Source organism: Heteronotia binoei, chromosome 15 (assembly GCF_032191835.1).
Source record: "Heteronotia binoei isolate CCM8104 ecotype False Entrance Well chromosome 15, APGP_CSIRO_Hbin_v1, whole genome shotgun sequence".
Classification (NCBI taxonomy): Eukaryota; Metazoa; Chordata; class Lepidosauria; order Squamata; family Gekkonidae; genus Heteronotia; species Heteronotia binoei.
Genome location: NC_083237.1, coordinates 36,517,487 through 36,530,400, shown reverse-complemented (window position 1 = coordinate 36,530,400; position 12,914 = coordinate 36,517,487). Strand labels below are relative to the sequence as shown.

Genomic DNA, 12,914 nt, shown 5'->3' with positions numbered 1-12,914 from the left:
CATCATAATGATCCAGCAATTCCTCTCCTTCTCTTTCCATCCCCATTTGAATGTTCAATAATGTGTTCAGCCAAGGAGATAGAGGGTAGAATGGAGGGAGTAGAATGGTAGCTGTTATGCTTGCTTTGGTCAATTCAACATTGCACCTGAGGCTCATGAACAAAATAAAAAATGATAGGTCTTCATCATGAATGGATTATTGAAATGTCTTCTAATTTAAAGGAATTCCATGCTTGTGTCTCGCAATAAATGATGTGCTTTCACAGTAGACAATTTTGCTTCTTCCCAAGAAGATTCAGAGTGCTGCCTGCATTTCTTTGTTGTTCATGCTGTAGATTAGAGGTTTCAGCAAAGGAGTGATGATGGTGTACAACACAGAGATCACACGGTCATCTTCCATGGAGTGGCCAGAGGAAGGTCTCAGGTAAGTAAAGATGGCTGTGCTGTAGAAGATACTCACCACAGTAAGGTGGGGGGCACAAGTAGAGAATGTCTTGATCCTGCCCTGAACCGTACTGATTTTGAGCACAGATAAGACAATCAGGACATAGGAGAGGAAAATTAAGGAGACAGTCACTATGATGATGGTTCCAGAGATCATAAAAGTAATCAATTCAACAAAGGAAGTGTCGGAGCAGGACAGATGCAAGACAGGTGGGATGTCACAGAAGAAGTGCACTATCTTATTGGGGTCACAGAAGTTCAAGGAGAAAACAAAGGCAGCATTAACAGTGGCATTAACTCCTCCAATCACCCATGACATTGCGACAAGCCATCTGAGCATAGGTTGGCTCATGAGCAATGTGTAGTGCAATGGGTGGCAGATGGCAGCATAACGATCATATGCCTTGATTGAGAGTAGAGCACCTTCCGTAGCTGCTGTGGTTAGAAAGCAGAACATTTGGGATGTGCAGCCAACAAAGGATATGGTCTTGTTCTCTGACATGAGATCCCATAAATTTTTTGGCATGGTGGAGCTGGTGTAGCAGATCACAGTAAAGGCCAGATTGCTCAGCAAGAAGTACATTGGAGTCTGGAGGTGCTGGGCAGTCTGTATCAAGGCAATAATGGCCAGATTCCCTGCTAATGTGAACATATATATCAACAGCCCTGTAGCAAACAGGACCGTCTGGATGTTAGGATCATCCGACAGTCCCAAGAGAATGAACTCTGTCACAATTGTCTGGTTCTTTCTTTCCATTTTCCCAGTGAATTATGTATCTGCAAAGCAACTGCAGAGGGATTACATCATTGCAGGAAGATCTGCACAATTAGGAAAAGGGCAACATTTATTTCAGATAATTACAACTGTATATTATCTAAAGCAGAGGAACCCCATGGCGCAGAGTGCTAAGCTGCAGTACTGCTGTGCTCACAACCTGAGTTCAATCCCGGCAGAAACTGGGTTCAGGTACTTGGCTCAAGGCTGACTCAGCCTTCCATTCTTCTGATGTCAGTAAAATAAGTACCCGGGTTGCTGGGGGTAAAGTGTAGATGACTGGGGAAGGCAATTCATCCATTCATTCATCATTTTATTTGTATCCCGCCCTCCCCGCCGAAGCAGGCTCAGGGCGGCTAACAGCATTAAATCAATACAGTAAGTACAATAATATTCAAAACAATAACTAATTTAACAATTAATTAAAATTCTAAAATTAATAAAATTAATAAAATTGACATCCTGGTGCTATTAAAACAGATGGTATTTTTTTATTCCTTAGCAGTCTCTCTCTTTAATCGGTGTCTCTCTCTCTCTCTCTCTCTCGGCTTGACTTCGCGAACAAAGATTTAAGAAGGGTGCAGTAGTCCACGTCTGCTGCAGGCTCACTGGTGGCTGACAAGACCAATGCGGGACAGGCAGATCCGGCCACAGTGGCTGCAGGGAAAAGTCTGATTTGGGGTTGGTGCTGTAGCAGTGCGATTCTTCCTCAATCTCCTTTTGTCCTCAAGACCAGCTATGCATGTGTTCTCAAAGGAAGAGACAGCCTGGTGGATGGTGTGCCTCCATGCTTTGCGATCTGAGGCTAGGTCAGACCACTGGTGATGGTTGATGCGACAGGTGCCAAGGGATTTCTTCACAAGGAGTCCTTGTACCTCTTCTTTGGTGCCCCTCAATTTCGATGGCCGGTGGAAAGTTCGCCATACAGAGCAATCTTGGGAAGGCGGTGGTTTTCCATCCTAGAAATATGCCCTGCCCAGCGCAGCTGCGTCTTCAACAGCAGTGCTTCGATGCTTGTAACCTCCGCCCTCTTGAGGACTTCAGTGTTGGTCACAAAGTCACTCCAGTGGATGTTGAGGATGGTGCGAAGGCAGCGCTGATGAAAGCGCTCAAGGAGTCGCAGGTGATGACGGTATAAAACCCACGATGCGGAGCCGTAGATGAGGGTTGTCATCACAACCGCTTTGTAAACATTGATCTTTGTGCCTTTTTTCAGATGCTTGTTGCTCCACACTCTTTTGTGCAGTCGGCCAAATGCATGGTTTGCCTTTGCCAGCCTGTTGTCAATCTCCTTGTCGATCTTGGCATCTGAGGAGATGATGCACCCCAGGTAGCTGAACTGCTGGACTATCTTCAGAACTGATTCACCCACAGTGATGCAGGGAGGGTGATAATCTTCCTGGGGTGCAGGCTGGTGGAGAACTTCTGTCTTCTTCAGACTAACTTCTAGGCCGAATAGCTTGGCAGCCTCTGCAAAGCAGGACGTCATATGCTGCAGAGCTGATACCGAGTGGGAGACGAGTGCAGCATCATCAGCAAATAGTAGCTCTCGGATGAGTTTTTCCATTGTCTTGGAGTGAGCCTTTAGTTGCCTCAGGTTGAACAGGCTGCCATCGGTGCGATAGCGGATGTAGACACCATCGTCATCATCTAGATCTACTGTGGCTCTTTGAAGCATCATGCTAAAGAAGATCGTAAAGAGAGTTGGCGTGAGAACGCAGCCTTGCTTTACACCTGTGCCTATTGGGAAGGGCTCCGAGAGGTCGTTGCAGTGTCTGACTTGGCCTCGCTGGTCTTCATGTAGCTGGATGATCATGCTGAGGAACCTTGGGGGACATCCTAAATGTTCCAAGATTTGCCACAGGCCTTTCCTGCTAACGGTATCGAAAGCTTTGGTAATCGGTGTAGGCCATCCTAAAAAGGATGGTCTTGCAGGCCCTGCGGAACTGTTCAGGGCAACTTGCAGGCAATGGCAAACTACCACATAACAAAAAGTCTATCAAGAAAACATTGTGATGTAATATCACCCCAAGGGTTAGTAACAACTCAGTGCTTGTACAGGGGACTACCCTTATTATTATTATTATTTTATCATCATCATAGGCTCAGAAGCCTTCTACAACTATTGAATGCATATTGAGTGATTTATTTCTGACTACATCTGCATAGTGAAGAGTGGAAGTCACTAATGAAAAGGAACAGGTTTTGATGGATGCCTGGTAGGCTACTTGAACTGGAGAGGCTAACAGAGATGGTCAGCTGTTTCCTGTCTCTGGGGAGCAGTCCTGGACTACCCTTGGTGGTATCCCTTCCAAATACTAACCAGGGCTTAGCTTCCAAGGTCTGACAGGATCAGACTTGCCTGGGCCATCCAAGTCAGGCTTTCTGCCACACCACTGTTGGAACCTAGGTGATTTTCAGAAATAATTTATTTCTGTGAAAAGTGGGGCTCCACAGTGCATCACAAAGTCGGCTCTAGTCTGCAGGCCCTATTCCACCCTGCCCTCCAAGTTTTTCCTAACAACTGGAGAGGCTTTTTTCTCTCACTGGTAACCCACTACTACCATCTGGCTTTTGCAGGAATTACCCACTAGGAAAGTCAGGATTCTGAGGTTCCCTGCCAGGTTCTAAGGCCTTGCCACTGTGTTGCCCACTGCTCAGTTCCTGGTCACCATGGGGACCATTTACTGCCTTGTGCACCCCTGGAGAAATAGCCACTTGCCAACTAACTTGCTTCCCCCTGATGCTCCCATTAAGATAGTATTCCTAAGAACCAATACCAGCACCCAACATTATAAAGTATTAGGAATAATGGCTGTTATGTAAATAAATGCAACAGTTTCTATAACAGGGGCATCAATTGTGCAGCCCAGGGGCCAAATTAGGCCCCCAGAGGATTCCTATTCTCTTCTTCCTCTCTCTTACTTCCTTCTGTGTCACAGCTTGCTTTGCCAGGCTTGCTTAATTGCACAGGAGCTACACATCAAAGCCTCCATTTTCTCCATTGGCTGAGACTCCTCACTTGGGAGGAGGGAGAGCTTGCTATGCCAGGCTCTCTCAATCACACAGCAGAGCTACTGAGCCAAGCCTCTTTTCCTTCTCACCTTGATAGGGTGTGTTGTTGTCCCCACATACATGAAGGAACATGGGCAGATGATTACGTGCACCAATTTTTTATTTGCAATTACTGAAAGATTTGAATGAAATTCTAAAATCTCTATTAAGTGGCAAAAATTCTTTAGTTTCAACTGATAGTGAGCAGATTAAACAATCTCCACACTGATAATGACCACTTACACTAGAACCCACAGGCTAAGAAGTCAAAATGTCTGATTTAATACTTAAAAATGTCTGATTTAATAGTTAAAAAATGGGATAAGTTGGCGACATGGAACATCTTTAAGTAAGTCCCAATGCCTACAAATTATTCTCCAGATTTTCATGAATGGTGTGAAGTCAAAAGCACACCACATATTATTCTGAACTTGCCTTTCTGTTCTTTGGAAAAGATCATCTCAATCTTTGGCATCAGCCCTATGTCTTGCAAATCTTACAAAATCAATAGGAAAACCTCAAGACAGAAAGTCTCCTGCCATCCTATCATAGGGTTGCCAAGTCCAATTCAAGAAATGTCTGGGGACTTTGGAGCCAGGAAACATTGGGGGTGGAGCCAGGAGCAAGCATAATTGAACTCCAAGGGAGTTCTGGTCATCACATTTAAAGGGACAGCACACCTTTTAAAATGCCTTCCTTCCATAAGAAATAATGAAGGATAGGAGCACCTTCTTTTGGGGCTCATAGAATTGGACCCTCTGGTCCAATCATTTTGAAACTTGGAGCGGGGGTATTTTGGGGAGTGCACTAGATGCTATACTGAAAATTTGGTGCTTCTATCTCAAAAAACACCCCCCACCCCAGATACCTGCAGATCAATTCTCCTTTATACCCTCTGGGAATCAGTCTCCATAGGGAATAATGGAGTGCATTTCCCTCCCCTCCTTTCTGATTACTCTGAAACAGGAGAGGGCCTCCAACCCAGGGGATCCCCTGCCCTCACCTGGGGATTGGCAACCCCAGGGATTTTTTGTAGAAAAAGCTCAGCAGGAACTTATTTACATATTAGGCCACACCCTGACATCCCCCCCAGAGCCCCCAATACCTGTGGATCAATTTCCCATTATGGGAATAATTTCCCATAGGGAATATTTGCCCAGTAGACATTTTCCCCACACCGCTTTCTGATGACCCTAAAGCAGGGTGGGGAAGGCCTCCAAACCTGGGGATTATCCAGTAGACATTTCACCACCACCACTTTCTGATGACCCTAAAGCGGGGGTGGGGGGGGAGGGCCTCCAAACCTGGTGATTGGCAACCCTCTCTCTCTCTCACACACACACACAAAACACACACAGTTGCTCTGAAACGAAAGCAAAACAAGCCGAGGGACTGTGTTCCCATGAAGTATTTCCTGCTCAACTTGAAAGCATACACACACACACACACACTTTGAAACAGACCTGTTTGCCGGTTTCTCAACCTGCCCAAGATCTAGAGCTGCAAGGTGGCTGTGGGCAGGGGGAAGCCTGTAAAACCAGGGGATCCCCCATTGGGACCTGGGGATTGGGAAGCCTATCCTATCACGATCCCTTATGTTATGTGAATGGGCAGTCAAATTTCTTTTTACCCTTAAAAATTGACTAAAGGGCAAATTATGCTTAAAATGAGAAGAATGAAAAGTATGGAAATGTAAATATGTGCTATGATCTGTTTCTTTCCTATGGAGCTTTACAGCTAATTTAAAACAAGCAGATCTGTACGCTTCCATGTTCAAAGATACCACTGAATTCTTGTCAAATGATCCTGCAAATTTTATATTGAGATGGAGACCATTTAACCAATTAATCAAAGGCTGAGCCACTTGTTTATTTAGAAAAACAAAGAACTGATCATCTATAAAATGTTCGTATGCCAAAATGTCTTTTAAAATGCATTACACACATATTCGTCTTCCATCCTGGCCACATATAAATTGGCTACACTTGGTGCAAACATGCTGTCCATTGAAACACCTTTGATTTGGTAATAAAATCTTCCTCAAACCTAAAAAAAAATTATGTTCAGAAATAACATCTACCAGTTCTATTTTAAAAGGAGTCAGTGGATGGGGGTCCTAACATAAATCCAATGTATCCTGAACTACTATGTGAGCTTCATCTAATTAAATACTGGTGTATAATGCTGATATATCCAACGTCATTAATACTGCTGAAGAAGGGAGATCCATACCCTCAAATTTGGAAATAAAATCTCCACTGTCTCCAATATAAGTTTGCATTTGCCATACAAACAGTTGTAAAAAGAAAGCAACAAGCTGTCATGGGTGCTGGGGGCCCTGCAGAAGAAGCCGAGCCTGAAGAAGAAACTGTGCCCATGCCACCTGCACCAGTGCCCCTGCCTCCTGCTGGAGAAGATCCAAGCCCCCCTGCCTCGCCCTCTAGGGTGGCTCGTGTGCGTGACTGCCTTCGTCAGGACCTCAGGGATCGGAGGAGGCAGCACGCTCACGAGCAAGACGCTCCCTGAGCCCTGAGTTTTGAAAGGATTCTGGCCCTTCTAGGAGTGAGGGTGCTTGAGTCTCAGCAGGATCCTGGCTGCCCTCTGAGTCAGCAATTAGCCCAAATGGGCAACAGACAGCAGAGGGCTATATAGCTGTGGGCTTTGAGGGAAGGCTTTGTAGAAGCAACTAGTCACTCACTTACCTGACGTTCTAGCATCCACTTCGGCTTCGGAGTTCGGCTTCTGGACCCCCTGACTCTGGAATTGACTTCTGGAACCCCTGACTTTGGCTTCTGAACCTCTGAACTATGATACCTGGACTGTGATTCGGTTTTGGCGCTTTGGACCCTCCTTGCTACCCAACTACAGACCTTGGACTGCCCCTGGACTTCGCCTGGCCTGGCTCCAACCCGTGACAGATTGCTTCCACCACCACAAACACCCATTCCACAGGATGGATGCTGAAGCAAGTGGAACCGCAGGACTACTGGCTGCTCAACAAAGCCCAGGTACAGCAGCTGACACAGGCAGTAGTGCACTTGCAGCAACAACCTGTGGCCAGTGCTCCACCCAAGTGCCCAGTTCCCCCACCTGACAGATTTGGGGGTGCCGTGGAAGAATTTCCTCCTTTCCTAGCACAGTGTCGGCTGTACTTCGAATTAAGAGCACGGGACTTCCCCAATGACAAAACAAAGGTGTGTTTCATCATCAGTCTGTTAAAGGGGCAGGTGGCCAAGTGGGCCACACCCCTACTGGTTGAGTCCTCTCCCCTGCTGACTGATTACCAGGGGTTTGAGGCCCACCTGTCTGCTGCCTTCTCAAACCCAGTCTAAGCAGCTACAGCCAACCGGAAAATCAGGGCCCTGAAACAAGGCAAATCCTCAGTGGCTCAGTACGCCACCGAATTCAAGCTCTTGGCCCAAGACTTGGCATGGAATGAGGCTGCCCAGATAGACCAGTTTACTGAAGGGTTGGGGGAGGAAGTCCTGGACGAACTGGCCAGGGTGAAGCAGCCACCCACGCTCCAAGGACTTATCACCCTCTGCCTCCGCATCAATGGCCGCCTGGAAAGTCGCCGCCAAGCCAAGACCAGAGGGCGCCAGCTCCCTGCGCCGTGCCACTCGGCTCCTCTTCCACCCCCAGCTAGTACCAGAGACGAGGGTGAGCCTATGCAGCTTGGAGCTGCTCGACCCCGCCTGACTCCAGAAGAAAAGGCCAGACGCCGCACGCAGAATCTGTGCCTCTACTGCGGCACAGCAGGCCACTATGCCTCTGGCTGCCCTGCTAAGCGTCGGATACCCGGACCTTCATTGCCACCGCCGCCAAAAGGGCAGCCCCAGGCGTAAGTGGACCCTCCAGCCTGGGGCGACTAGCTGGGTCCTCCGAACAGCAGGCTGATACCCCGAGCCCGTTCCTGCTACCAGTCAAACTCCGTCTGCCTGACGAACGCTGGCTGTTCGTGTATGCCATGCTGGACTCGGGAGCGGCCCACTGTTTTGTAGATGCCGCCTTTGTAAAGCAGCACCAGATCCCAGTGCAGAAAAAAGAGATTCCGATGCTGGTGGAGGCTATTGACTGGCGCCTCCTCCGTTCTGGCCCCGTCACCCAGGAAACCTGTCCCATCACCTTCCACGTCCAGCAGCACCAAGAACAGCTGCAGTTTGATGTCGCCTGCATGCCTCGCTTCCCGCTGATTCTAGGCCTTTCCTGGCTGAAGCTGCACAACCCCATTGTGGACTGGGCCCAGCAGGAACTACGCTTCCGAGACCCATGCCCCCATCTGACTCCTCCCACCACTCTAACAGCCGGCATCCCAAGTGGTGGTCGTCAGCTCCCTCAGAAGTATGCGGATTTCACGGATGTCTTTGAAGAGACAGGAGATGATCAGCTTCCCCCTCACCGGCCCTATGACTGTGCCATTGATTTGGTACCTGGGGCACCACTCCCGGTGGGGCGTCTGTACCCAATGTCGGAGCCTGAGCTGGCAGCTCTGCGAGACTTCCTAGACAAGAACCTGAAACGCGGATTCATCCGACCCTCAACCTCTCCCCTGTCTGCCCCAGTCCTCTTCGTGAAGAAGAAAAGTGGGGAGCTCCGGCTGTGCAATGACTACCGGGCCCTGAACAAGATCACCATCCGTGACCGGTACCCTCTACCACTGATCCCTGAACTCTTGGATCGCTTAAAGGGGGCCCAAATCTACACCAAGCTGGACCTCCGTGGAGCTTACAATTTGGTGCGCATATGGCCCAGAGATGAGTGGAAGACCGCGTTTGGGACCCGATACGGGCAGTACGAGCACCTGGTGATGCCCTTCGGACTGACCAACGCCCCCGCTGTCTTCCAGAGGTTCATGAATGATGTATTCCTGGACCTGCTCGACCGCTTCGCGATCATATACCTAGATGACCTCCTGATTTACTCCTGCAATCCTGCCCAGCACGCTGAGCACATTTGCCAGGTCCTGCAGAGCCTACGAGCCCATGGCCTCTACGCCAAGCTGGAGAAATGCGAATTTGACCTGCGTTCCGTCGAGTTCCTTGGTCACATTGTGTCACCGCAGGGAATACTCATGGACCCCAGAAAAGTGGAAGCGGTCCTGACCTGGCAGGCTCCTCAGAATTGCAAGGACCTGCAGCGGTTCCTTGGTTTCGCCAACTACTATCGACAATTCATTCCGGCCTATGCATCCTTGACCACACCCTGACTCAACTACTCCGCCCCAAGAACCCTTCCACTGGTCCCCAGAGGCCGATAACGCCTTCTCCACCCTGAAGACCCGCTTTGCCACCGGGCCACTCATGAGATACCCCGACCCCCAGCTTCCCTTTACTGTGGAAGCTGATGCCTCCAACGTGGCCCTAAGAGCAGTGCTGTCCCAGCGCGAGGAGCCATCCCAGCCACTCCAGCCCTGCGCCTATTACTCGCGCCAGCTCACTGCTGCAGAGAGGAACTATACCATCTGGGAGAGGGAGTTGCTCGCGATCAAGGCGGCTTTTGAGGTTTGGAGACATTACCTTGAAGGGGCTCGCCACCCTGTCCAAGGGCTCACCGACCACCGGAACTTGGAGCATCTCCAGACCACCTGCCGTCTCAACCAGCGCCAGATCCGGTGGTCCCTATTCTTCTCCCGCTTCGACTTCAGGATCACCTACATCCCCCATACCCAGAACCGGAAAGCCGATGCGCTCTCGCGGAAACCGGAATACGCCCCTGCTTCAACTGAGACTGCACCTGCTGCTCCCATCCTGCCGCCCTAAGTGTTTGCAGCCACCTCCACTTCACCAGCACTCGTGGAGGAAATTCGTGCTAGCCAGGACAATGATCCCTGTGTCCAGCAACACCTCCAGGCACTCCAAGATGGCTCAACAGGCGAGTTCACGACTCGAGGCGGCCTCTTGCTACACCGCGAACGCCTGTATGTGCCGCCCGGGCCCTTGCGGGCAGAAGTCCTACGCCTGACCCATGACGCGTTACCCGCTGGGCATTTTGGACAGCATAAGACCACCCACTTGTTGACACGGGAATTCTGGTGGCCACGAGTTCGCTCCGATGTTGCCCGTTATGTCAATTCCTGTGACGTCTGCCAGCCCGGAGATGGGCCCAGTCCCAAAGACATCCCAGCCAAACCCCCAGGATTGTTATAGCCCTTGCCCACACCCTCAGGACCCTGGGATACCATCTCGATGGACTTCATCACAGAACTTCCGCGATCCAAGGGTCAGACTTGTATCTTAGTGGTCATCGACCTGTTTACAAAGATGGCCCACTTCATTCCGTGCCCAAAACTTCCGACAGCTCAGGAGACGGCCCAGCTCTACCTGCAACACATCTTTCGTCTGCACGGACTCCCAGCCCACCTAATCTCAGACCGGGGCCTTCAGTTGTCCTCTCGGTTCTGGCAAGCCCTCCATTCCAGCCTGGGTACTCGAGTGCACCTCTCCTCGGCCTACCACCCACAGACGGATGGTCAGACGGAGCGCACCAATGCCACGCTAGAGCAATATCTCCGCTGTTACACCTGTCATCAGCAGGATGACTGGACCACCCTGTTGCCCCTAGCAGAGTTTGCGTACAACAACGTGGTCCATTCATCCACCCAAATGACCCCATTTGCTGCAACCTACGGGTACCATCCTCGGTTCTTCCCAGCGATCCTGCCACCACGAATGTCCCCGCCATTGATGCCTACCTGCAAGAACTCCGTGCCAGCCAAGACTTGCTCCGAGAGCAGCTACAGCGGGCCAAGGAGGCATATAAACTGGCTGCGGATTGGAAGAGGCAAGAGGGCCCTCCAGTGCAGCCGGGGGATCATGTGTGGCTCTCAACTCGCTACCTGCGCCGGCCTGGTCGGTCTCACAAGCTGGATGCGCGGTTCATTGGACCCTACCCCGTCATGGAACAAGTAAACCCCGTCACCTTCAGGCTCCAGTTGCCACCCCACCTCTGCATTCACCCCGTGTTCCATCGCTCCCTCCTTGTCCCGGCTGCACCCCCTGACCCAACTCGGCCTCCTTCCCCACCACCACCGGTGCTGGTGGATGATGAAGAAGAATATGAGGTGTGCCAAATCCTGGACTCCAGGTACCATCGTGGAGGCCTCCAGTACCTTGTGGACTGGGAGGGATACGGCCCGCAAGACCGGTCTTGGGAGCCCGTGGACAACCTTCATGCCCCGGACTTGGTGCAGCAATTCCACACCGACCACCCCGACTTCCCAGGCCCTTCGACGGAGGGGGGCCCTGGGGGGGGATAGTGTCATGGGTGCTGGGGGCTCTGCAGAAGAAGCCGAGCCTGCAGAAGAAACTGTGCCCCTGCCACCTGCACCAGTGCCCCTGCCTCCTGCTGGAGAAGATCCAAGCCCCCCTGCCTCGCCCTCTCGGGTGGCTTGTGTGCGTGACCGCCTTCGTCAGGACCTCAGGGATCGGAGGAGGGCGGCACGCTCACGAGCAAGACGCTCCCTGAGCCCTGAGTTTTGAAAGGATTCTGGCCCTTCTAGGAGTGAGGGTGCTTGAGTCTCAGTGTCAAGTCTGATATTTCAATAATGAGACTCTTTTGATAAGAAGGTTCTAGTTTATTGTAACATGTTGCAGAGCTATAGACGAAAGATTGCAAGACTGGCGAGCATACACAAAGGGCAAACTTTTAAGGTACAAATCAAAAGCATTCCTGAGGGGGGGCACACTATGCAGGGTACATTCACACATCATTGTTACTTTTATCGTTCTCAGGCCTTGGTTGGTCTTGGGCGCTTCCTTAGCGCTCGTTATCTCTGAGAAGGTACCATAATCTTGTTCCCATATACTCGTTACCAAGCTGTGCTACATAACAAAGGAAAGGAGGGGGGAAGGAGAGGTTGAGCTAGCAGCATTTGAATATAGTATGGCTTTTACCCAAGGGCCCTCTTCTGAACCAGTGTTTGGGCCTAAACTACTCAGACATTACAGCAGAGTTGACATACTGCCCCCCCCTAAGCCCCCTCCACCGCACGGGGAGGGTGTATAGTTGCATCACGCACCGGGGCTCCTTGGTTGAAGGCACATTGGTCGGTTAGGGCGATGGTGGCCCCCGCAGGTGGAGGATGCCAGCTGGACGGCCCGGGGTCCCGGCGGATCAAGCTGCAATGAAAGACAGGGTGGATTTTACCTAGGGCGGGGGGCAGGTCCAATTCTACAGTTACCAGATTGATCACCCTTTTCACCCTGAAAGGCCCTAAGAACTTGACTGCTAGTTTTCGTGGAGGTTGGGTCAGAGGTAGATTCTTGGTTGAAAGATTCACCGAGTCCCCTATCTTGAAATCTCCCACTGGGACATGGGATTTGTCATATTGCCTTTTGTAAGCCTCTTTGGCCGCTTCCAAGTTTTCCCTTATGACGGGCCAACATTTGCTCGGTCCCTACCACCATTGTTCGAACGTGGAAGGAGTGTCTCGACTGCCCCCTCCCGGGAGCAAGGGGAGGGGCTTCCCTTCGTAACTCAACACTGTGGAGAAGGGGGAGGCTTTGGTGGAGCTTTGCATGCTGTTGTTGTAGCAATATTCTGCAAAGGGGAGTAGATCAACCCAATCGGACTGTCGTTGGTTCACAAAGCACCTTAAATATTGCTCCAGCACCCCATTGACCCTCTCCGTCTGTCCGTCCAT

The 12,914-nt window shown here is 50.6% G+C and overlaps 1 protein-coding gene across 1 annotated transcript; it reads right to left on the bottom strand.

Annotated features, from left to right (window-relative positions):
* Window positions 1-295: 295 nt before the first annotated feature.
* LOC132583929 (olfactory receptor 5A2-like) lies at window positions 296-1,201 on the bottom strand. The gene has a single exon (XM_060255678.1). The coding sequence runs from the start codon at window positions 1,199-1,201 to the stop codon at window positions 296-298; it is 906 nt and encodes a 301-aa protein (XP_060111661.1).
* Between the last annotated feature and the right edge of the window lie 11,713 nt (window positions 1,202-12,914).